Raw genomic sequence first — 24,765 nt, 5'->3', positions numbered from 1 at the left:
GGAGACCATGGGCAGTGCCTGGGGTCTCCTGTGGGGGCTGGGGTGTCACCCTGGTGACAGGGGTGGGAGCAGGGGCTGGAGTCTCCCTGTGGGGGGAGGGAGGCGGGGTGTTGCCCTTGGGGGGCAGGGGTCTCCCTGGGGGGGGCGGGGTCTCCCCGGGGGGGGGCAGGGGTTGGGGTCTGGCCATGGGGGGTTGGGGGCCGGGATCTCCCAGGGGGGTCAGGGTCTGGCTGTGGGGGACAGGGACCAGGATCTCCCTGTGGGGGCCAGGGGTCTCCCTGTGGGGGGAGGCAGCCAGGGTGTCACCCTGGTGACAATGGGTGGGGGCCAGGATCTGCCTGTGAGGAATGGGAGCCGGGGTGTTGCCCTGGTGACAGGGGGTGGGGGCTGGGGTCTCCCTGTGGGAAGCATGGGCAGGGGCCGGGGTCTTCCTGTGGGGGGAGGGAGCTGGGGTGTTGCCCTGGTGACAGGGGGCCAGGGTCTCCCCCTTGAGGGGCCAGGGTCTCCTTGTGGGGGGTGGGGGTCTCCCCGTGGGGGGCAGGGGCGCCCCAGGCCCGGCAGCAGCCCTGCCGGTGGTTGACGTGCTGCGAGTAGGAGCCGGAATGGGAGAAGCGGCGGGCGCAGCGGGCGCACTGGAACGGGCGCTCCCCGGAGTGCAGCCGGGCGTGTTCCGCCAGGTGGTGCTTGTGCTTGAAGGCCTTGGGGCAGAGCGGGCAGCGGTGCGGGCGCCTCCCTGTGGGGACGGGGACGTCAGTGCAGGGAACCCCCGGCCCCCCGCTGGGATCCCCCCGTCTCCCCAATACCGTCCCCCTCGCTGGGATCCCCCCGTCTCCCCAACGCCAGGTCCCCCCCACTGGGCTCTCCCCGCCTTCCCCGCTGTGCTCCCCCACCATCTCCCCAACCCCCGTCCCCCCACTGGGCTCCCATCGTCTCCCTGCCCCAGGATCCCCCCACCAGTCAGGACCCCCATCTCCCCCCCACTGGCCCCCCGAGCTCACCCGTGTGCTCGTACTGGTGCCGCAGGAGGGAGCTGCTCTTCTGGAAGGTTTTGGGGCAGAGCTCGCAGAGATACAGCCCGTCGGGGGTCCTGCGTAACCGCCTCCGGCCGCCCCCCGGCTCCCCGCCCGCCTGCAGGGGGCGCCACCCGGCCCCGCCGGCTCCCTGGGGCGGGAATGGGGCTATTAGCGGGGCCAAGGCTGGGAGCTCCATAGCCCCCCATGGCCGGCATGGGCCAAACCAGGGAATGCAACACCCCCCAGCTCTGCCGGTGCCCCTCACTCCCGACCCGCAGCCCCTGCTAGCCCAGCCCTGGGCTCCCCACCCCCAGCTCCGCCAGTGCCCCTCACTCCCGACCCGCAGCCCCTGCTAGCCCAGCCCTGGGCTCCCCACCCCCAGCTCCGCCAGTGCCCCTCACTCCCGACCCGCAGCCCCTGCTAACCCAGCCCTGCCCCACCCCAGCTCTGCTGGTGCCCCTCACTCCTGACCCGCAGCCCCTGCTAACCCAGCCCTGGGCTCCCCCCAGGTCTGCCGGTGCCCCTCACTCCTGACCCGCAGCTCCTGCTAGCCCAGCCCTGGGATCCCACCCCCAGCCCTGCCGATGCCCCTGTGACGGAGCAGGGAGCAGGGCAGATTTGACCTGGGAATGTTGCAGGGGGGTTGCAGTGGGGATGGGGACTTCCCTTGAAGGAAGCTACCTGAGCTGTAACCTGAGCCAGGAACGGGGTGGGGGGGAGAATTAACACCTTCTGCCCGGGAGACTGGACAAAGGAGAGGAGCAGCGGGAGGGGTTGGGAGTTTAGTTTCGGTTGGGGCTGGGTGGTGCAACGCAGGGAACCCCAGGCTGGGGGCTAAGCTCCCTGAACCTCCCCGAGGGACCTAATTGAGGGGGGGGTCTGGTCGTACCTACACGCTCTGCTTGAGACTGTGTTCCTGTCCTTAAATAAACCTTCTGCTTTACTGGCTGGCTGAGAGTCGCAGTGAATCTCGGGAAGAGGGGTGCAGGGCCCTAACTCCCCCACAATCCGCAACAGCCCCTCACTCCCGACCCGCAGCCCCTGCTAGCCCAGCCCTGGGATCCCACCCCCCAGCCCTGCCGGTGCCCCTCACTCCTGACCCGCAGCCCCGCTTTCCCAGGGCAGTTTCTCACCAGAGGCCTGTGTTGCTCCCTGTGGCCCGTGGGCAGGGCTGGCTCCGACTCCGCCCCGTACGGGTAGAGGAGAAAGGGCAGGAACTGGGGGGCCGGCAGCTCTGGGTTCCTGTGCAGCCGAGGGGCCCCGTGCGGGAGGAGATGGCTGAGGGTACTGGGCAGGAAGGCTGGGAAAAGGGTGCAGAGGGAGGTGGGCAGGTAGAGCTCGTAGGGCAGCCGGCTCGCAGGCTCCTCCGAGGGCACCGGGCTGGGCTCCGTCTCCTTGCCTGGCTTGGGCAGAGACAGGTCCAAGGGCTGCTCCATGCTGGGGATCTCGGGGGGGCCCCGGTCAGGGCCAGGCCCTGGCAAATTGGCATCTCTGGGTCCCTTCATTCCCAGGTCAGGGGGGCCCAGAAGGGGCCAAGTTGGGTCGGGGCTGTGTGGGGAGCAGAGGTCTCTGCCGTGGCCCCCCCGGGGCCTGGCAGCACATGGGCGGCTCTGCCATGGGGCCGGGGTGTCGGGGGCGGGCAGGAGGCAGCGGCGGGAGCTGAGGTGGGAGCTGTAGGAGCCCGAATGGGAGAAGCGCTTCTCGCAGGTGGCACATTCGTAGGGCTTCTCGCCTGGGGGGACAGAGACAGGGGTCACTGCTGGGGGGGGACACACAAGCTCTGAGAGCCGCAGGGGGTGAGAAAAAGAGATGTGCAGACGCAGGGCCCATCCCGTCCCCGCCCCCCGAGATCCCAGCCCCCGCCTGCTCTCACCCCGAGCGCTGGGACATGGGGGGCATGGGCTGCGTGGGAGGCTGGGGGGCCCTCAGCGCTGTGGATGCGCTGAGAGTGAGGGGGAGGGCAGAGAGTGGGGGGACAGAGGGGGCCAGGGGGGTCTCACCGCTATGGATGCGCTGACAGCTGGGGGGGGTGGCTGGGAGGGCAGGGGTGTCTCACCGCTATGGATGCGCTGACAGCTGGGGGGACAGTGAGGGGGCTGGGGGAGTCTCACCACTGTGGATGCGCTGACGGGGGGGTGGTTGGGGGGACAGTGGGGGGGTGGCTGGGAGGGCAGGGGGATCTCACCGCTGTGGATGTGCTGACAGTGGGGGATGGCTGGGGGGCGGGGGGGACAGTGGAGGGGGGCAGGGGGTGTCTCACCACTGTGGATCCGTTCATGCTCTTTCAGGTGGTGTTTGTATTTGAAGCCCTTCCCGCAGACCGGGCACCTGAACCGCCGCGTCTCCGCCTGCCCCAAGACAAACCCCCATCGTTAGGGGCTGGACAGAGCCCCCCCCCCCCAGAGCTCCCCGCGCCCCCACTGCCCCCGCCCCAGCTTCCCCTTGGCTCCCCCTGCCTCCCAGCTCCTCTCGGGGCTCAGCCTCCCCCACCTCCCCTGGGCCCGAGCCCAGGCCCTGGGGTCGTCTCCCTCCCCCCTACCCCCACCCCGCACTGGCTGCGCCGTACCTGGGTGGGGGTGGGGTGGGCTGGGGGCCAGCAGTGAGTGGCCACGTGTCGGCTGAGCTGGGGGCGCTGGCCCAGGCAAACGAAGGCGCGAGAGCCGCACTCGCAGGACAGGGCACCTGGCCACGGCACCGGCACTTCGGGGAGCTCCGGAGTCTGACCTGGGGAGAGGGAGCAGCATCGTCAGCAACAGCACCAGCCAGGGCTGGTTGGGGGGGCTGTGGGTCGGGAGTGAGGGGCACCGGCAGAGCTGGGGGGAGCCCAGGGCTGGGCTAGCAGGGGCTGCGGGTCAGGAGTGAGGGGCACCGGCAGGGCTGAGGGTGGGGAGCCCAGGGCTGGGCTAGCAGGGGCTTCGGGTCGGGAGTGAGGGGCACCGGCAGAGCTGTGGGGGGGGGGCAGGGCTGGGCTAACAGGGGCTTTGGGGCGGGAGTGAGGGGCACCGGCCGAGCTGGGGGTGGGGAGCCCAGGCCTGGGCTAGCAGGGGCTGCGGATCGGGAGTGAGGGGCACCGGCAGGGCTGGGGGTGGGGAGCCCAGGGCTGGGCTAGCAGGGGCTGCGGGTCGGGAGTGAGGGGCACCGGCAGAGCTGTGGGGCAGCCCCAGGCTGGGACACCCCCCGTAGAGGGGGCCGGGCTGGTGCTGAAGGTGGACTTCGCCGCTAGGACTTACCGTGGTTGGGGTCCGGGTGGCTGCGTCTCTGGTGCATTTTGCCCACGGCTCTGCCTTGGTCTCCGGGCGCAGCCGTGGGGCCAGGGCCCTGGGTCAGCTCGGTCTCCCGTGGGTCCCTGGCCCCCTTGAAAGCCAGCGCTACAACAGGAGAGCCGGGAGCCAGTCAGGGCCGGGGAGAGAAACTCGGGCAGCCCCTCGGGGGCCTGCGCCCCGAATCCCCCCCTACATCACCTGCCTGGCCCAGCAGCTCCAGCCCCACACAGCCTCGTGGAGCCCCAGGGCAGGCTCTGGGGGGACTCACCACTAGCCACCCGCCCTGTGGCCCAGGCAGCACGGGCGGAGCTCGCCTTGCACATCCGGCCCCAGCCTCAGCCAGGCGCTGCCGGAGCAGGTGTGATAACGCCCAAGGCCCAACCCTGGCCCTGCACCGAGGCCAAGCAGCCCCCCACAGGGAGGGGGGCGGAAATCGGCCCAGGCCAGGGCGTGGACTCAGCGCTACCCTGCAGGGGGGTCGCGGGGTGGGGATCCCACCGGAGCAGCTGGGGGGGGTCTCATGTTACAGAATTACAGGCCTGGAAGGGACCTCGAGACACCTAGGCCAGTCCCCCGCCCTCAGGCCAGGACGAAGTATTACCCAGACCATCCCTGGGCTCTGGGGGGCCGGGAGGAGGAGCAGCCGTGTCCTGCAGCCCCCGCCCCCCCACGCCTGGCTGAAGGGGCCCTGGCCAGGCCAAAGGCCTCTGGCTCCCGGCAGCACCTGGAATTCCCCTGACAGCCTTGTGGGTTCTGGAGATCACCCGTCGCCCCGCGGGCCCCGTGCCAGGGCCTGGGCAACCCCCGAGTGCCCGCACCTGGTACAGGACCAGAAATAGCAGCCGGACAGAGAGAGCCAGGCCTGCGAGGGTTAAACCCGCCAGCGCAGACAGCTGCAGAGCCCCTGAACCCCCTTCCAGTTCATGGGCACATGTGACACCCCCCCACCCCCACCACTCACCGCACACGCAAATGCAATCGTGCGCACACACAATTCCTTACAAGAACCTTCCTCCCACCCCCATCACATGCTCGGCCTGGTTTGGTTTTGTAGGGTCTCCGGCGCACAGCGCCGCTGGCCCTGGTTTGGTTTTGTAGGGTCTCCGGCACACGGGGCCGCTCGCCCTGGTTTGGCTTTGTAGGGTCTCCGGCGCACGGGGCCGCTCGCCCTGGTTTGGCTTTGTAGGGTCTCCGGCGCACGGGGCCGCTCGCCCTGGTTTGGCTTTGTAGGGTCTCCGGCGCACGGGGCCGCTCGCCCTGGTTTGGCTTTGTAGGGTCTCCGGCGCACGGGGCCGCTCGCCCTGGTTTGGCTTTGTAGGGTCTCCGGCGCACGGGGCCGCTCGCCCTGGTTTGGCTTTGTAGGGTCTCCGGCGCACGGGGCCGCTCGCCCTGGTTTGGCTTTGTAGGGTCTCCGGCGCACGGGGCCGCTCGCCCTGGTTTGGCTTTGTAGGGTCTCCGGCGCACGGGGCCGCTCGCCCTGGTTTGGCTTTGTAGGGTCTCCGGGGCACGGGGCCGCTCGCCCTGGTTTGGCTTTGTAGGGTCTCCGGCGCACGGGGCCGCTCGCCCTGGTTTGGTTTTGTAAGGTCTCCGGCGCACGGGGCCGCTCGCCCTGGTTTGGCTTTGTAGGGTCTCCGGGGCACGGGGCCGCTCGCCCTGGTTTGGCTTTGTAGGGTCTCCGGCGCACGGGGCCGCTCGCCCTGGTTTGGTTTTGTAGGGTCTCCGGCGCACGGGGCCGCTCGCCCTGGTTTGGTTTTGTAAGGTCTCCGGCGCACGGGGCCGCTCGCCCTGGTTTGGCTTTGTAGGGTCTCCGGGGCACGGGGCCACTCGCCCTGGCGGCCGGGAGTGGAGGGCGGGGGCAGGGAGCCTGGCGGCTGCTGCCTGAGTCTCCCCAGGCCGGGGCCGTGGCCTGTTCTGTTCTGAGTCAGACTCACCACAAGTGAGATCCGTGGGCGGCCGGGGGAGCCGGGCCCTGCGGGGCCCTTGGGGGCCAGGAGGGAGGAGCGAGGCCTGGAAACTCCCCAGGGTCCAGCAAGGCGGGGAGCGCAGGGGCAGGGAGCTGGCAGCCCCTCGCTGCAGCCATGACGCCATCTTCGCCAGGGTGCCAGGAGCGCGGGGCGGGGAGACAGCCGGGGACGGGGTTAGCACCTCAGGCACATGCCCCCATTGCCACCACACGCTCCTCCCCTGAGCCTGGCCTGCGTATCCAGAACCTGCCCCTGGCACCCGGGGGCTGATAGGGGGAGCCCAGGGCTGGCAGGGGCTGCGGGTCGGGAGTGAGGGGCACCGGCAGAGCTGGGCTGGGGGCCCCTTTAGGACCCAGCTTCACCTCCCTGTTCTCCACCTTGCAGGACTTTTGCTTTCCTTAGACGGACACCTCCCCCCGCCCAGCTTCTCTGGGACTGCCCCTGCCCTGTGGGGCTGCCCCTGCCCCGTCATGCCAGGAGCTGGGGGAAGGGAGGTGTGACGGGAGGTTTCCAGGAGAAGCTGTTTCACTTCCTGCAGAGACTCTCCACACTGGGGAGAACCTGGCCCCATCCTCACCTCCAACTGGGGCTGCGGGTCGGGAGTGAGGGGCACCGGCAGAGCTGGGGGGAGCCCAGGGCTGGGCTAGCAGGGGCTGCGGGTCGGGAGTGAGGGGCACCGGCAGAGCTGGGGGGGAGCCCAGGGCTGGGTAGCAGGGGCTGCGGGTCGGGAGTGAGGGGCACCGGCAGAGCTGGGGGGGAGCCCAGGGCTGGGTAGCAGGGGCTGCGGGTCGGGAGTGAGGGGCTGCGGGTCGGGAGTGAGGGGCACCAGTAGCTGGGCCAGCCCTTGCCCCGTGGGTTCATGACGCTCTGGATCCCAGCGGCTCCCCAGCCAGGCCAGGTGCCCCCAGGAGGGGCCAAGGGCAGGCAGGTCCGTAGCAGGCGCTGAGCAGACGGGGCTGGGCCGTGCCAGCAGCCGGAGCCGCGTCCGCAGCACACGCCGGCCGCACAACCCCGGCGGGCGCTCGCTCACTCGCTCGCGCGCAGAGAAGGGGCCGTTTCCTTCCCCACTCGCTGACTCAGTCCCCCCCCAGCCCCCGCCCTTCCGGGGCCCCGTGAGAACAGGTGGACACTCCAGGGCGGGCAGCGTGGGTGGGAGCCGAATGTTCCTGGCCTGGCTCCTGACACAGCCTGGGGGAGGTGGGGGGTTGTGGAAACCCTGAGCTGGGCTCCCAGCCCCACGTCAGTGCCCGGGGGCGGGGCAGGGAACAGGCTGGCTCAGGGGGCAGCCTTGTCCCCTGGCACTGAGACCGCCTGGGCCTGGCAGGGTCACTGCCCTGGGCAGGGACGGGGTAAATATCCCCCCCCCATCACCACCACTTTCCCCTGAGACTGGGGGCTGCCTGTCCCAGGTGGGGTCGGGGGTTCAGTGCCTTTCCAGTGCCCCCCGAGCCCAGGCAGCCAGAGCCAGAGGGGAGCGGACAGCCAGAGCCAGCCCATCATACCGGCATCTGGGCTGCATGTGAAGATGCCATCGCTGCCCCCCTGGGGGGGCTCACTTGGAACCAATCTGGGGTCCTGGCTCAAACCGGCCGGGCCCCAACCCCCTGGACAACGGGTCCCAGACAAAGGGCCCTGCCCAGGCCTGGCCCCGTGGCCAGAGCTCCTACCTGCCCAGGAACAGGGGAGGACCCCCAGTGTCACGGACTCACAGATCGTGCCCACTCTTGGTCCCGTGCGGTCCGTGGGGGAAGAGCCCAGGGGGGGACACCAGGGACGGGAGAGCGTGAGGGATGAGCCGAGGGGAGGGCAGAAGACACGGGGCCCTGCAGTCCCACACGCTCACACAGACACGCAGGCACACGCACACGCAGTCAGAGGCCCAAATGGACAATAACACGCACACGCAGGCGCTGGGCCGGAGGTGGGGGACAGGGCTGGGCGGGGGGGGGCAGCGCTGGGCAGTGGTTTCACACACTCCCCCCCTTTCCCCCCACATGGGGGGAGTCAGAGGCAGGTGCCAAACCCAGGGACCCCCTGGGCATCGGGGTCAACTGTAGTCACCCCTCCCCCGAGCTCTGCCAGTGCCCCTCACTCCCGACTCGCAGCCCCCTGCTAGCCCAGCCCTGGGGGCACCGTCTACTGGGGACAGTGGGGGTGGGGCCATCAAGTCGGGGTGTTGCCTCAAGTGGGGCGGGAGGGGAGCAGCCCCCGGGTCCTGCTGCCTGGGGTCCCCGGTGCCCCTTCCCGCATGGCCCGGCTTAGTGCAGGTTCCCCTCCCCGAGCCAGGTGCCCGGGGCAGCCGTGCAGCAGGGCTCCCAGGCACACGGCCCGGCCTGGCGCCCCCGGGCCAGCCCCACCCCATCAGGTGCCTCTGAAGATGCGGGCGGGGTGGTACCTGTATGAGGCAGGTACTAGATACCAGCCGCAGCCTCCACCCTGGCTCAGCAGCCCAGCCCCATCCATCACACAGCCCGGGCCCCGCCAGCTTCCCCGGGCCCCTGGCAGCCGGGCAGCGCAGGGCGCCCCAGAAGTCAGATGTGACAGAGACTTGGCAGCATGTTAAATCTCACGCCAAGAAATGAGAGAGAGGCGGGGCCCAGGACTCCTGGGTTCTATTCCCAGCTCTGGGCTAGTGGTTAGAGCGGGGGAGGGGGAAGTCAAGACTCCTGGGTTCTATTCCCAGCTCTGGGCTAGTGGTTAGAGCGGGGGAGGGGGAAGTCAGGACTCCTGGGTTCTAGTCCCAACTCTGCCCCTGACTCGCTGTGTGACCTGGGGTGACTCCCTCACTCCTTTCCGGGCCTCGGTTTCCCCATCTGTAGCCAGAGGCCAGCGGTGGGGCTGGGAAGACGCAGAGCAGAGGGTGGCAAATCGCCGGGCATGGCAGAGCCACAGGCAGGGGGCTAGTGGCCCAGCCACCCAGGAGCCCAATATCCCACCCCAGGGCCCTTGGACCGTCCAGCCCACTGGGGTCACACTGCTCTGGGGGCACAAGTTGGGCCCCCGGTACGCTGCCCTGCCCCTGCCCCACCTCCACGAGGGGGATGGGCCCAGGAGCCCAGGGACCGGGACACACCTCCGCAGGGCCCCCGGGAGCGAGGGGGCAACACCCCCCCAGCTTCCCCCCCCCAGCCAGGAAACGACGAGCAAAGAGCAACCACTGGCAAGGGCATGTACAGCAACCCTGACACGTGCACAACCTCTTGACACACCTCTCACAACTGCCACACACAACCACCTGACACACACGCCATGCACAACCCTGATACACACACAACGGCCTGACACACACACACTATGCACAACCTGACACGTGCACAACAGCCTGACACACACACCGTGCACAACCACCACACACAGCCACCTCTCTCACATACACTCCGTGCACAACCCTGACACACACCTCTTGCACAACCACCTAATGTGTGCACACATGCACAACCACCTGACACACACACTGCGCACACCATACACACCTGCCTCCCCCCGACACACACACACTTCCCCCAGCAGGCACCTGGACCGGGGTAAAACTCCCCCAGTGACCGACCCGGACCCAGCCCCAGGGTCACCAGCCCTGTGCTCCTCAGAGTGGAAGGAGGAATCCGACTCTGCCTCCCCCCACGTCACTAATTAATTTGCTAATTAATAAACACAATCAGCAAAGCCAGCCAACCCCCCACTCCCAACCGCCAGCCCCCCACTCCACTCCCAGCCCCACAGCCAATCCCCCCTCTGATATCAGCCCCCAGCCAACCCCCACACTCCACTCCCAGCCCCACAGCCAATCCCCCCTCTGATATCAGCCCCCAGCCAACCCCCCACTCCACTCCCAGCCCCACAACCAATCCCCCCTCTGATTCCAGCCCCCAGACAACCCCCCACTCCACTCCCAGCCCCACAGCCAGTCCCCTCTGATATCAGCCCCCAGACAACCCCCTCACTCCACTCCCAGCCCCACAGCCAATCCCCCCTCTGATATCAGCCCCCAGCCAACCCCCCCACTCCACTCCCAGCCCCACAGCCAATCCCCCCTCTGATATCAGCCCCCAGCCAACCCCCTCACTCCACTCCCAGCCCCACAGCCAATCCCCCCTCTGATCCCAGCCCCCAGCCAACCCCCCCACTCCACTCCCAACCACCAGCCCCCCGGCCAGCCCCCCACTCCCAGTCCCCCGAGCCCGGCCGCTTCCTCACCGCGTCTCCCGCGGGGCTCAGGTCGCTTCCTGCGCTGCCCGCGGGGCTCCGGGGCCGGGGATGCGGAGCTGCCGCCGGCTCCGGGCCGAGTGCGGGGCGCCCCGGGCCGCTGCCCGGACCCGCCCCGACGGGACGGCGGGGCGGGAGCGGCCCGGGGGGGTCCGCTCCCCGCAGAGGGGCCGGGGGGGCAGTAAATGGGGGGGCGCTGGGGGCACCCCAGGGGCAGTGGGGGGACCACCCCAGGAGTACGGGCATTGGGGAGGCAGGGAGCACCCCAGGGGTGCAGGCAGTGGGGGGAGGGACGGGGAGCACCCCAGGGGAGCAGGCAGTGGGGGGAGGGGCCAGGGGAGCAGGTGGGGGGTCAGGGAGCACCCCAGGGGTGCAGGCAGGGGGGAGGGGCCAGGGACACCCCAGGGGAGCAGGCAGTGGGGGGAGGGGCGGGGAGCACCCTGGGGGAGCAGGTGGGGGATCAGGGAGCACCCCGGGGGAGCAGGCAGTGGGGGGAGGGGCCAGGGACACCCCAGGGGTACAGGCAGTGGGGAAAGGGAGGCTGCCAACCATAGCCGGGGGCTTTGGGGGGGCTTGCAGGACAGTGGCACTTTGCATGCGGCTGGGGGCACTGGCTGGACCCCCCCATGTTAGTTGGGTCGATAGTCACAGGGATTTCCTCCCTGGTTCCTCATGTCCCGCGTCCAAGATGGCCAGGGGAGAGGCCCAGCGCAGCGCAGGGCTGGGAGCTTTGGGGGGCGGATTGGGGGAGATTCCAGCCCTCGCCGTGGGGCTGGGTGAGGAACCAGGGAGCCAGCAACGCTTAGGGGGATCCGGCCATTTCCACGTGGGGCCTGGCTCCAGCTGGGGGGCTGACGGCTGGGCCTAGCAGGCCGGCCACCGGCCACTCACATGGGGACATGCATTGACACCGTCACCCCCACTTGTGACCCCCCAGGCACCTCACCCACCCCCCCGCCCAGCCTGCAATGGGACTGTGGTCACCACGCAGGTGCCGCTCGCCTCAGCCCACCTGCCCGGGGGTGGCCTCACACGTGGCTTTCCATCGTGCAGGGGAAAGTTCACACGTGAGTTTTAACAGGAAAGCCAGGGCAGGGCGCACACACACCCCACACCCTCTGGACCCCCGCCCCGTGGCCAGAACAGAGTCCACTAGCCACTCACATAGCCCCGGGCACGGCAGCTGGCATGGTGATCTCCCCTCTCTCTGCCTCAGTTTCCTCCTGCTGTGAAATGGGCAGTGGCCTGGAGCCCCAGGCCCTGCTTGCCCTGAAGCCAGTCCCCTTGGACCCCCTCCCGCTGCCTTGCTCACGGGCCCAAGGGGGGATGGCAGAAGGTGGGAGCAGGGCAGAGCTGACAGGGTTAATCTTCATCCCGGGAGCCTATTGGCCAAGAGGCAGTCAGGCCGTGATATCATCATCAGGGCTATGATATCACCCCCGCCCATGACATCAGAGCAGGAGCCCCTCCCTTTCTCTCCGCTGTTAGCTCCCCCTGCTGCCCCTTGGCGCTCCTAGGCCGGGCTGGCGTTAGCTGGGCCTGGGGATCCCAGAACCCGGTGCCCATGCCTGGCATGGGGGTCGCTCCGAGAGCTCTGGGGACCATGGCATGGGCGTCACGGGAGGAGGGACCCCCCCGTGGGCAGATTGGCCCCCCCCGGGAGCTCAGGCTGTTTCTTCCAGATGCCCTCCCCGCATATGGGCTTTGGGGAATGCCTCCCCCGCAGCAGAACCCCTCACTTGGACTGCTTTGCCCTCTGGCCCCGGACACCTGGGTTCTAACCCTCCCTATGCCACTGGCTCCCTGTGTGACCCTGGGCGTGTGGCTCGGTTCCCCCACCGGTAGGATGGGGTGATGCTCTCAGGACGCGGCGGGCACAGGCTGGGGGCTCTGAGATCTCCCATTACTGGGACTTTCCAGCCCGGAGCAGGGCCAGGAAGCCGGCCCAGCGAGGGATCCCTCCAGTCCCCCCCACCCCACCCTGCTGCCCCAGGGACAGCCCCCCTCCCCACGCCGCACTGAGGGCAGTTCTAGACGGAGTGTCCAGCGTGGGGGGGGATGGGGGTTCGAGTGGGGAGAGTCCAGCTGCCGCTTTGAGAGTGGGAAGTGGGGGTGAGTGGGGTGAAAATCGTGCACCAGGGACATGAGTCACCAGTGGGCACTTCTCTGTGTCAGCAACACTCCACCCGTCCAGCAGCATCGTCCTGGCATGGACTAAGGGGGGGCTGTGGGTCAGGAGTGAGGGGCACCAGCAGAGCTAGGGGGAGCCCAGGGCTGGGCTAGTGGGGGCTGCGGGTCGGGAGTGAGGGGCACCAGCAGAGCTGGGGGTGGGGAGCCCAGGGCTGGGCTAGCAGGGGCTGCGGGTCGGGAGTGAGGGGCACTGGCAGAGCCGGGAAGGAGCCCAGGTCTGGGCTAACAGGGGCTGCGGGTCAGGAGTGAGGGGCACCGGCAGAGCTGGGGGGAGCCCAGGGGTGGGATAACAGGGGATGCGGGTCGGGAGTGAGGGGCACCAGCAGAGCCGGGGGGGAGCCCAGGGGTGGGATAACAGGGGGCTGCGGGTCGGGAGTGAGGGGCACCGGCAGAGCCGGGGGGAGCCCAGGGGTGGGTTAGCAGGGGCTGTGGGTCGGGAGTGAGGGGCACTGGCAGAGCCGGGTGGAGCCCAGGGGTGGGATAACAGGGGCTGCGGGTCGGGAGTGAGGGGCACCGGCAGAGCCAGGGGGAGCCCAGGGGTGGGATAACAGGGGGCTGCGGGTCGGGAGTGAGGGGCACCGGCAGAGCTGGGTCGGGGGCAGAGGGGGAGAGATTTTCACATCCTTTGCGTGACTTACCTGAGTCTCGGCCCTTCATCCTCCTTAGAACAGTCACTGAACCAACCTCAGGCCCCACCTCCCCCGGCCTGCCCCCCCCCACCTGACGGGGGCACTGGGGGTTACCGGAACATTTGTTTGCTGATAAAACTCTCCGCCCGCCCGGGGGATCTGGGAAGTGACGCCTGAACCCGCGGGTGAGTCAGTACAGCTGCCTCAGCTCCGCACCCTGGCTCCCAGCCCCCTGCTCCAACCACTGGGCCCCACTCCCCTCCCTGAGCCGGGGGAGAACCCAGGCGTCCTGGCCTCCCAGCCCCCCGCTCCCACCACTGGGCCCCGCTCCCCTCCCAGAGCCAGGTGTCCTGACTCCCAGCCCCCCGCTGTAACCATGTAAAACACCATCACTGCCGATCTGCTTTGCTCCCCCTGCCCCGTGTCCTGGCCTCCTTCCCCACATCCTGTCCGGGAGCCCCCCAGAGCCGCAAGCCCCCAGGAAAGGGAGCGAGTGCCAGGCCCCCGGCCAGAACATCCTGTGCTGACTAACCCCCCCGCACGGCTTCCTCGGGGGGGGGGGGAGAGGGGAGCTGTCCCGGCTCAGCCCCCAGATCTCCCAGTCCGGCTCTTCTGGGAATTCTGTGAATAGGGCCCCGGCTCCCGTCTGAGCGAGTTTCCCCCTCCCCCCGTGACCCCCCTGCCCTGGGGGGAGGCAGGGAGCTTGGTCGCTGCAGCCCGTCCCCCGCCCAGCAGCCGGGGGGGGGTCAGTGCCCATGGGGGGTCTGGGGGACCCGTGCTGACCGGGTGCAGGCTGAGTCCCCTGCTCCGCTCTCGGGTGCCTGCCGCTCCCAAATGAGCCCCCCTTTGTTCCCCAGAGCCCCCCCACTCTGGGGCACCGGCCCAGCAAGAGACGTGGGGCTCCAGCACGTCAGGGGCCCTGAGCTCGGGGCCCGGGACAATTGTTCCCCCTTCCCCGCTGCCAGGCCTGCCCCCTGTGGCCTGGGATGCCAGGGAAACCCCCCAAAGCCTCCCCCAGCGAGGGGCCTGCCCCACAAGCCAGTGCCTGGGGGTTGGGGGGGCGGAGGGAGCTTCTGAGCACTGCCTCGATGGGCCCCGGGTCTGTGCAAAGGGTGGGGCGTCCCCCCACCTGCCCCTGCCAATGAGTTCCCCCCCTACAAAAGGCCCCCAGCCCCTCAAGTCGTTCCCCAGAGCAGGCGACTGGCCTGAGGAGCCCCCCCAAGGCCACCCTGGGAGTGGGAGCAGGCCACCCACCAAACCCTGCTCCACCCAGCACGGGGGTGGGGATCCTGTCCCCTCAGCCCCCCTGGCTGGGGCCTGGCCAAGGGGCAGAGGGCCGGGCGCTCTGGGGCAGGGTTGGGGGAGGCTGGGCTGATGTCAGCCGCCCCACCCCCGACCCAGATGTTCCCAGGGCAAGGGGTGGAAATCCAGGAAATTCCCAGGCAGGTGGGGGGAGGCCCAGATCCCGGTGACCTCAGGCTCCCCCGGGGGCCAGGGCCGGGTGGGGACGTCGGCACCATGTGCTACGAGAAAACGACGCTCCGGTGGCGGGCTGGGATCCAGCTGGGGCGGGAGCCGGGGGGCTCATAGGGGGCCCGGCCCCAGCGCTGCCCTGGGAAGGGGCCATGGGGCCAGACCCCCCTGCCCTGAGTGCTCTGGCCCGGGAACGTCGCCCCGGAAGGGTTTAGGGGACTGGCTCTGCAGAGAGCCCCTGCACCCCCTGCCCAGTGCCCACACCCGGGGGGCTGCTGCCGGGACCCCCAGGGGTGGGGGCTGCATCTCGCTTGGTTTCTGCCCAGCCCTGGCGCAGCAAGGCCGGGGCCCGGGTCAGAGCCCCCAGCTGCCTTGGCGATGTGAGGGCAGCAGCCCCGCCCCTGCTGCGCCCCCGCCCCCGGAAAGCCATGGCTGGACGGGACCCGGGGCAGCTCCCCCAGCCCCAGAGGCCTGGGGTCGGGGGAAGCCACAGTGGGGGATCCAGGGGCTGGGGCTTGGTTAGCAGCGCATCCAGGTTGCCCCCCCGGCCCTAAGGGCAGGGGCTGTGGGACTCACCCCATATTGAACCAGGGGGTCTCTCCCAGCAGCCACCTGGCCCATGGAGCCTGTCAATGCTGCCCTGACGAAGGCTTCACCCCCCCCAGCTCCTGCCCCGATGGTGTGGGGGGGAAACGTTCCCTCCTGACGCCAGCCCCAAACCCTGGCAGTCTAGAGCCCCTGTCGTTGCTGCCCCTGTTCCCACCCAGTGGCAGCTGCAATGGGGCCAGCCCCTAGTGAGGGCGCATGAGGGGTCGTGCACCCCTGCTCCCTCCAGGGCTGTACAACCCCGCTGCACGGTGCTGTCTCCTGGAGGAGCTGAGGCCCCCGTGGCCTCCTGCAGCGTGGAGTCCCTCAGGTGAACCGCGCTTCGCGTCACAAGCAATCCCTTTGCGCCGGGCAGTGGCGCGGCCTCCTCTCCCCACCCACCCCGCAGCGCCCACCCCTCCCTCTCTCTGCTGCGGGAATTATTTGACACTGGATGGTGGGGCTGAGCTGAAGTGTGCATGTAAGTTTGCTGCCCTCTGGTGAGCTTAGTGAGCCAGGACACCCTAGATACACTGGGCCGCGTCAGCCGTCGGGGGCCCCTTCTCCAGCGCTGGGCCTTGGCGATCGGTCGTCATTTGGTCCATTTCTGCGCGGCTGCAAGGGTCCAACGGGGGAACAGACTCGATGCAACCACGGGGGGGGGGGGGGTCTACAGTCATCTGTAGACCGGAGCGACTGCCAACACCGGCACGACAGATGAATTCCGGCCGCTTTAGGGCCGGTGTCTGAGGTCGGAGTTCAGTGGGGAGGCCCAGCCGGAGCAGCGGCGTGTCCGCGCCGGGCAGCAGGGCGGGGAGGATCCAGATCGACAGATCCCGAATGTGGGTCTCGTGCCGAGAGGAGGTTGGTTCCATACTGGGTGGAAACGACCCGTGGCAGACGCCGGGACGCCGAACCGAGGGAGAACCTCCGCGTCAGAGCTGGAGCGACCGGCGAGCGTCCAATCCAAATGGCAAAAGCTGAAGACGGCGTCTGCAGAGTCGTTATTCAAAGCGATCGGAGTCGCAGGTGGGCCTGATCCTCGGCCAACTCCCTTGGGAACCCTGTCGGGGCTCTGTACTAGAACAATGTCTGAGAGCGAGACCGACAGAGAGACGCTGACGCCCATGGGCCTGCCAGGATGCTGCAGTGTGAGATCCACTGCCCGACGCCAGATACTGATTTAAAAGGCGCCGACAACCGATTCCCCGGACTTACACGGGCAGTGGTTCCGTTACGCAGACGTCCCCTGGAAGGCCTAAAAATCCCGAGTTTTTTTCAGAACAAATAAACTCTGGGCACCGGCAAGTCACAGCCTGGCCCTGGTGCCTTTGGGGGCCAGGTTTTCTCCACTAGAAAAGGAAAGCCCGGATCCTCCCCTGATCCCTGGACTCCGGGAGCTGGGGATTTAAGGAAAACACGACTCCAAAACTCTCGTGAGAGATGGTAATGCTGCCATCCTGCCAATCCCGCTGCCGGGCCTGGACCCAGCTGCGCCATCCTCTCCAGTTAGCAATGATGGATGGGGTGGGGCAGAGTGGGAGGTCCGACAGCCACAGAAAGAAACACGGGGCCCTGATCTCGGTCGGGGTCTGGGCAGCGCCCGGCACAACGGGGCCCTGATCTCGGGTAGGGTCTGGGCAGCGCCTGGCACAACGGGTCCCCGATCCTTTGGCTTCTAGCTGCTCCGGGAACAGAAATCAACAACAATTTCACTTCCCTGAGGAATTTTTTGTTTAATTATTAGTTCGTATTGGAATTTTTTGTTGCTAGCAAAAAGAGAAGAACGGCGCGTTCCAGGTACAAAACCCCACGGACACATATATATACTATGTACAGAGCTGCGACAGGGCCGTGTCCCAGCGCCGGGCCCACGCCTGGCACCAGGAGCCGGGGTTTTGGCTATTCCCCGCGCCAACCTGTCTAGCCAATCTCCTGCCCCTGGCGGGCGGGGGAGCTGGGAGCGCCCGCCGGTCGCTCAGACCAAACGCAGCAAACGAGACAATGGGTTTTTAGGTGAGTTTGGGTTTTTTTACATGATTTTTCTTTGGTTTTTCAGTTAAGACTTTGCTGTGAGCCCCTCCCCCGCTGTGCCACTGGAAGGCGGGGGAGAGGCAGAATAAGGGGGGGTAAATTGCAGCAGCCCCTGGCCCAGAGAAGGGGCGATAGGATGGGGGGGTCTGTGGAAGGGATACGCGTGCAGGGCACTGGCATGGGGGCAGCCTGGCGTCGCTGCAGGGACGGAGGGCATTGGGCACTGCAGTCTGGTGGGGGCTGCCCCCCCACCATGGCCTGTCACCGCCTTCCTGGCCTTGGGACAGCAGAAAGCAGGAAGGAGACAGGGCCGAGCACAGGCCCAGGGCAATCTCAGGGGGTTGAATGGGCTACAGATTCCCGGTCTGGTTGATTGGCCCTGCCTGCCCCACAGCCTAGGGATCATGCAGCTGCCTCTGGGGTAGGGCGTGCAGCCGCTTATAACGGGCGCTCCTTCTCCCTTCTGCCCTGGAAAGACTCGAGGCCCCCCTGAGGGGCGTGGGATGGGGGTGGAGGGCATCTCCCCTAAGGGCCTGGGGGAGCTGTCCTGCAGCTGCAGAGAGGAGCAGAGGCTAATTCTATTCCCACAAAGCCCATAGGAGTCCCTGGAGGGAGGGATGGTGGAAGGCTGGAGGGAGGGATGGACAGATGGATGGGTGGAAGGATGGATGGATGGGTGGGTGGATTAGTGGAAAGATGGAAGGAGGGATGAGTGGAAGGTTAGAGGGAGGGATCGACAGATGGGTGGATGGATGAGTGGAAAGATGGAAGGAGGGATGGGTGGAAGGATGGAGGGAGGGATGGACAGATGGGTGGGTGGATCGGTGGAAGGATGGAGGGAGGGATGGACAGATGTGTGGGTGGATGGATGGATGGGTGGGTGGATGAGTGGAAAGATGGAAGGAGGGATGGGTGGATGGGCGGAAGGATGGAGGGAGGGATGAGTGGAAGGTTAGAGGGAGGGATCGACAGATGGGTGGATGGATGAGTGGAAAGATGGAAGGAGGGATAGGTGAGGTGGAAGGATGGAGGGAGGGATGGACAGATGGGTGGGTGGATGAGTGGAAAAATGGATGGAAGGAGGGCTGGACGTCTGGACGTCTGGAAGGACGGACAGATGGGTGGCTGCCGAATAGCTAGGAGCGTCCCATCCCCACGGTGAGACACCGGCCAGTCGGGGGGCCCCTTCTCCCGGATGTGGGGGGTCCCGTATTAGGGCGCTGGGCAGCCCGTCAAGGCATGCGTCTCCTGCCCGCTGGGGGTGGGTGCCCGGGGAGGCGCGGGGGCCTTAGGACAGGGTGTTGAGGAAGTGGCTCTCCCCAGCCAGTGAGCTCAGCATGGAGCTCATGTCTCCGACGGCCATGTTGGGGGGCCCGGGCGGGGGCAGCCGGGCGGGGCTCAGGGCCGGGGGCTCCGGGTCGTCCAGGATGGCCGTGAAGTCCAGGTGCGTGTTCTCCAGGTCCAGCGAGTCCAGGCTGTTGGAGACCTGCCCCTCTGGTGCCAGGTAGGGGAAGGAGTCGGGCTTGAGGCTCTCCAGGCGAGGGGCGAACGGCCTGCCGGGATCCTGGCCCCCACAACTGGCCGGCTGGTGCCCCTGGGCGCCCTTCCCCGGCTGCGCGGGGCCCTGCCCCGGGTAGAACAGCATGGCCGCCTCGGCAGGGCCCTCGGGTGGGGTGTGCAGGGGGGGCAGCCGCAGCAGCCTACGGGGACTGGCCTCCAGGGGCTCGCAGGAGGGGCTGGGCTGGCCTGGGCTGCCCATGTAGGCCAAGCTGTTCTGCCTGGCCAGGGGCTTGGGCCCGCCAGGCGGGTGGGGCACCAGCTCGGGGTTGAAGCACTGGCTGGCCGGGGCCCGGTTCTCGGGCGGGCCCAGCGGGTGCCCTGGCTTGGCTGGGTAGCCGGCATACTTGGGGCTGAGGTATGCCTGGGGCGCCGGGGGGTGCCGTAGGGGCTGGCTGTGCCCGGGCCCCCCGCCCAGCCCCATCATGGGCTCCCCGGCCTTCGGGGGGGGCTGCGGCTGCTCCCCCCACATCAGCGCCTGCTGGGACTGCACGTAATTCCGCACCATCAGCTCCTTGACCTGCAGCATGGGGGTCTGGGGCCGCCTGCCCGGGGGGGTCATGGCAAAGCAGGAGCCCTGCTGGGGCTCAGCCTGGTACCCGCTGCCGGGGGCGGCCGCCATGGCTCGGGGCTGGCCGAACGCAGCGGCTGGCAGCTGCTGCGCGTTCTGGCAGGGGGTCAGCACTGGCGCCGGGAGCTGCTGCTCCGCTTTGATCTGCAGCTGGCTGAGCTCGCCGAACTGCTGCCCGCCGGCGAACCCACCCGGGTGGCACATGCCCATGTGCTTGGGCTGCGGCTCGCAGGCGCCGGGAGCTGGGTACTGGTGGTGGCAATGGCGGCTGCCCACCGGGCTGGGCACCATGGGGTTCATCTCCAGGCTCCCCGGGGCGGCCTCATCCCAGGGCACCGGGATGTTGGCATCGGGTGGGCGCATGCCCTGGAAGTGCTGGTTCTCCTGGCACTGGGGGAGAGAGAAATCGGGCTGCCCAAGGCCCCCCTCCAGCTCCCTGTGGGCACCTGGGCTCAGCTGCATGCCCCCCATGGTCCTGTGGGCACCGATATAGGCGCCCTCCCCCTGCAGCTCCATGCCCGGCGCCTGGCACTGGAAGCCCTGCTCCGGGTAGCCCAGGTACTGCTCCATCTCCAGCAGGCTGGTCTCCCCGGTCCCTTCCATGGCCACGCTCTCCAGGAAGACGTTCTCGCTGATGCTGGGCGGGCGAGGGGAGAAGAGGTGGCGCTGCAGGCTGGTGTCGGTGCCCCCGAGGGGCTGCAGGCCGGCCCTGCCCACGGCCGACACGCTCACGTTACCCACGCTCTTGTAGCGCTGCACGCTGGGCGCGGCGTGCGGCTCGGCCGCCGTCCGGGCAGGGTCACTGGCCCGCCGGCCACCGGGCGGGTGGAGGCTGTAGCCGGGATACTCGTTGGTGCTGTGCCGCCGCAGCGAGCCGTTGGCCAGGAAGGACGGCACGGCTGGTCCCGGGTAGTCCCCGGGGAACCCCGTCCTGCCACTCAGGGCCCCCCGCTCCATGCTGGGCAACGGGGTGGGTGGGGGGCCGCCCGTGGCCGCGGCGTACTTGGCTTTGAGGTGGTACTGCTGGGCCGGTGTCAGGCCCGGCAGCCCCCCGCAGTGGCTGGCCTCACTGGAGCGCCGGGAGGCGTCGGGGGAGATGGGGTCGTAGGCCTCGGCCACGCCCAGGCTGCTGGGGAGCCCCCCCGGCCCCTCGGCGGCCCGCGGGTAGGGCGAGGCCAGCGAGGAGCGGCGGCTGACGGTGTAGGCCGAGCTGACGGTGCTGGAGGTGCTGGCCCGGCGCTCGCTCAGCGGGGGCGCGGAGGCCAGGTCGCTGGCGGACAGCTCCAGGACGCGGCGGTGGGAGACCGCGGGGGGTGGGCCGCACAGGCTGGGCATCTCCCCGGGGGGGCCTGCAAAGGCGGGGGGTTACTGCAGGGATGGGGAAGGACGGGGGGTTGGGCAAAAAGCCAAGGCTGCAGGTTGACGTTTGGGGGGCAGCTGGGGGGTGCAGGTGCATGTTGGTGGCCAGGGGGTCAGGTGTGTGTGGGTGGCTGGGGGTGCAGGTGGCTGGGGGGAAGGGGGCTGGGGGTGCGCAGGTGTCTGGGGGGCGCAGGTGGCTGCAGGGGTTGGGGGTGCAGGTGGCTGGGAGTAGCTGGGGGGGGTTGCAGGTGTCTGGGGGGGTGCAGGTGGCTCGGGGGGATGCAGGTGGTTGGGGGTGGCTGGGGGGGTTGCAGGTGGCTGGGGGGGTGCAGGTGGTTGGGGGTGGCTGGGGGTAGCTGGGGGTGCAGGTGGCTGTGGGGAAGGGGGCTGGGGGTGCAGGAGGCTGGGGGGGTGCAGATGGCTGGGGGGAAGGGGCCTGGGGTGGTGCAGGTGGTTGGGGGTGTCTGGGGGGGGTGCAGGTGGCTGGGGGTGGCTGGGGGGGCACAGGTGGCTGGGGGGGGTTGCAGGTGGCTGGGGGTAGCTGGGGGGAAGGGACCTGGGGGGTGCAGGTGGCTGGGGGGGTGCAGGTGGCTGGGGGTGGCTGGGGGGAAGGGGCCTGGGGGGGTGCAGGTGGCTGGGAGTGGCTGGGGGGAAGGGACCTGGGGGGCAGGTGGCTGGGGGTGTCTGGGGGGGGTTGCAGGTGGCTGGGGGTGGCTGGGGGGAAGGGACCGGGGGTGCAGGTGGCTGGGAGTGGCTGGGGGGAAGGGACCTGGGGGGCAGGTGTCTGGGGGTGTCTGGGGGGGTTTGCAGGTGGCTGGGGGGGCACAGGTGTCTGGGGGGGGTTGCAGGTGTCTGGGGTTCTGGATCTAAACTCTTGTTCTGTAACTGAGCTGGCGTCGAGCTGGCTGCAGGGTTCTTCACCCTCCCCCCGGGGCTGGCTGTTCCCCCTTCCTTTTATGCCCAGGGCAGTGGGGGGCCTGAGCCCGTGTGTCCTGGAGCTGGGCCCAGCTCAGAGACCCCTAGTGGCCCTCTGGGAGGCTGGCCCCACCGGCCCCAGCCCTGTGCCCTGCCAGAGGCACAAGCCCCCCCAGTCCCCGTCTGGCTCCACTCACTGGAACCTCCCCGAGCCTGTCCACCCGGCGCCAGGCAGCCACCTCTGGGGTGGGGCACGGCAGCTGTTTATACCAAGATCCTTCCTCCAGGCCCGAGATGCAGCTGCCTCTGGGGCCGGGGGCAGAGGGTGTGTCCCATTGCAATGGCAGGGGAGGGGACGTGCAGGTTTGGGGGGTAGAGCAGAAATACGGAGCTCTGAATGTGGCCGGGCCCCCGCGCTTTGTGCAGCTCTCGGGAATGTGACACTCCAGTTTATGGCTTAGCTGTAAGACAGGACCTGTGGGTGCACAGCGCCCCCTAGTGCCATGCTGGGACCAACACAGCCTGACGGGGAGAGTGCCCCCTGCTGGTCCCCCGCCCTTCTCCCTACAGCACAGTGCCCCCTAGTGCCATGCTAGGGCACTGGGACCAACACAGCCTGATGGGGAGAGTGCCCCCTGCTGGTCCCCCGCCCTGCTCCCTACAGCACAGCGCCCCCTAGTGCCATGCTGGGACCAACACAGCCTGACGGGGAGAGTGCCCCCTGCTGGTCCCCCGCCCTTCTCCCTACAGCACAGTGCCCCCTAGTGCCATGCTAGGGCACTGGGACCAACACAGCCTGATGGGGAGAGTGCCCCCTGCTGGTCCCCCGCCCTGCTCCCTACAGCACAGCGTCCCCTAGTGCCATGCTGGGACCAACACAGCCTAATGGGGAGAGTGCCCCCTGCTGGTCCCCCGCCCTGCTCCCTACAGCACAGCGCCCCCTAGTGCCATGCTAGGGCACTGGGACCAACACAGCCTGATGGGGAGAGTGCCCCCTGCTGGTCCCCCGCCCTGCTCCCTACAGCACAGCGTCCCCTAGTGCCATGCTGGGACCAACACAGCCTAATGGGGAGAGTGCCCCCTGCTGGTCCCCCGCCCTGCTCCCTACAGCACAGCGCCCCCTAGTGCCATGCTAGGGCACTGGGACCAACACAGCCTGATGGGGAGAGTGCCCCCTGCTGGTCCCCCCGCCCTGCTCCCTACAGCACAGCGCCCCCTAGTGCCACACTGGGGCAATGGGGCCAGCGCTGACTGCCAGGGGAGAGCGCCCCCCATTGAGCCCCGTGATCTGCTCCCGGCACCCCCGTCCTGCCCAAGGTGGTTTCCCGCCCCAGCCCTCGCTGGCCTGGCCCTGCCCGGCCGAGCGCTCACCGGTGCCAGGGATGGCCGGCAGCTTCAGGCCCTTGCCGGGCGGGGGCTTCCGTAGCTGCTTGAACTTGTCGATGCGGAGATTCTCCAGGCGGCGCAGGGCCGAGAGCCCCGAGGCGCCCATGGGCTCCCCCGGCGGGGGGTCCTCCAGCGTGGACAGGTCCTCGAAGCTGCCGCCCGGGTTGGCGTTCATCTCCACCCCGCTGTCGTTGTTGTTGGCGCTGCCCAGGGGCGAGCGCTCGCTGCTGCAGGACGACTGCCCACCGGGACTGGGCTGGGGCTTCTGGAGAGACAGGGAATGGGGGGGGGCGCCAGCCCCTCATTAGCCACAGCCTCCGGGGCATCCCCTGGCCACACGCCAACCCCCCGCAGCTCAGGCAGTGAGGAATTCCCTCCCCCTGCAGCCCAGAATCCAACCCCCCCATGGCAGGGCCTCGTCCTGGAGCGTGGCGGCCCAGAGCCCCCTCTGCCCAATTTGCCCCCCTGCCCCACCCCACTCCGTACCAAGGTGGCCTCGGGCACCATCAGCTTCCCCTCATCCTTCCTGCCCTCGCCGGGGCAGCCTCCCTCCTTCTCCTGCTTCATGTCTGCGGGGCCCCCCGGGGCAGCCAGCGCCCGGCTCAGCACCGTGTCGCCCCGATGCTTCTTGGTGACATGGGCGTCGGGGCCGTGCACCGTCTTGACGTGCTTGCGCAGGGAGCTGGGGTCCGTGTAGCGCTTGGTGCAGCCAGGGATCTTGCAGACGTACGGCTTCTGCATGGGGGGGGGCAAGATGGGGGGGGTTAGCCCAGCCCGGGAGACAGCCCCACGGGCACCTCTGGGCGCGGTGAGCTGCCCGCTGGGGAAGGACCACAGGCACCCACCCGCCTGATTCCAAAACTGGGGGTGTCAGCCCCAGGGGAGGCCGGGCACCAACATGGGGAGGGGGCCGTACTGGGGGCATGGAACGTGCCCTGTCGGGAACAGAGGCATTGCCAGACCCGGGGTCCAGCTAGCCCAGTGGCCTGACTGTGCCAGGGGCTGTGGGCCCCAAGGAAGGGGTGGGCGGCAGCAGCCGGGGATCAATCCCCCTGAAGTGTGAGGCTGGCTTCGGCCACGTGGCACCGGGGGCAAATCCCGGAACGGCTGGAGGGTCTTGCTCCAAAGTGTGAGCTCCTCGGGCCGGGCCGGGCTTTGCTCTGGGGCCAGTCGCTGCTGGACCAGGGATGGGGAGTGGCTGGCTCATTACACAAGCAGCTTTGCCTCTCCTGGAATTGAGGCCTCCTCATCTCCTATTGGGAGTGGCCCACATCCACCCTGATCGGATCGGCCCTGTCAACACTGGTTCTCCACTTGTGAGGGGACGCCCGTCGCTTCGGGTGTCAGTATATCATGCCAGCAGCTGTAACTTTCACTCCGTGCAGCCGACGAAGTGGGTTTTACCCACGAAAGCTTATGCCCAAATAAACCTGTTCGTCTTTAAGGTGCCACCGGACTCCTGGTTGCATTGGGAGCTCCCTGGAAGAAACCACCCCCCATAGCCAAGAGTGACCAGCTCCTATTGTCCAGCCTAAAGAAAACCCTGGAGCCATCAGCTTACCCAGAAACAAATCCAGTGTCTCCCCTGAACCATTGTTTCCCTATAACCCCCCCCCCCCCCCG

The 24,765-nt window shown here is 68.6% G+C and overlaps 2 protein-coding genes across 3 annotated transcripts in view; both read right to left on the bottom strand.

Annotated features, from left to right (window-relative positions):
- Positions 1-160: 160 nt before the first annotated feature.
- LOC128828313 (zinc finger E-box-binding homeobox 1-like) lies at positions 161-13,333 on the bottom strand. 2 transcript variants are annotated; one of them, XM_054012868.1, is made up of 7 exons: positions 13,272-13,333; positions 4,244-4,381; positions 3,580-3,737; positions 3,274-3,361; positions 2,147-2,745; positions 999-1,161; positions 161-733 (listed from the first exon to the last, which is right to left on the bottom strand). In XM_054012868.1, the coding sequence occupies exons 1-7, from the start codon at positions 13,288-13,290 to the stop codon at positions 303-305; spliced, it is 1,596 nt and encodes a 531-aa protein (XP_053868843.1). In that variant the 5' UTR covers positions 13,291-13,333; the 3' UTR covers positions 161-302. The 2 variants fall into 2 exon arrangements, with proteins under 2 accessions (XP_053868843.1, XP_053868841.1); XM_054012866.1 differs by lacking the exon at positions 13,272-13,333 and adding an exon at positions 6,208-6,871.
- Positions 13,334-17,079: 3,746 nt separating this feature from the next.
- GLI1 (GLI family zinc finger 1) overlaps positions 17,080-24,765 on the bottom strand; it is a 38,635-nt gene continuing 30,949 nt past the window's right edge. The window contains exons 10-12 of the mRNA XM_054012203.1: positions 23,629-23,877; positions 23,128-23,407; positions 17,080-20,831 (exon numbers count right to left, since the gene is read on the bottom strand). Coding sequence (XP_053868178.1) covers positions 18,643-20,831; positions 23,128-23,407; positions 23,629-23,877 — 2,718 coding nt within the window. The 3' untranslated portion in view covers positions 17,080-18,642. The remainder of the gene's footprint in view (positions 20,832-23,127; positions 23,408-23,628; positions 23,878-24,765) is intronic.

This window comes from Malaclemys terrapin, chromosome 23 (genome assembly GCF_027887155.1).
Source record: "Malaclemys terrapin pileata isolate rMalTer1 chromosome 23, rMalTer1.hap1, whole genome shotgun sequence".
NCBI lineage: Eukaryota > Metazoa > Chordata > Testudines > Emydidae > Malaclemys > Malaclemys terrapin.
The sequence above is the reverse complement of the archived record's forward strand: the minus strand, read 5'-3'. Positions and strand labels throughout refer to the sequence as shown.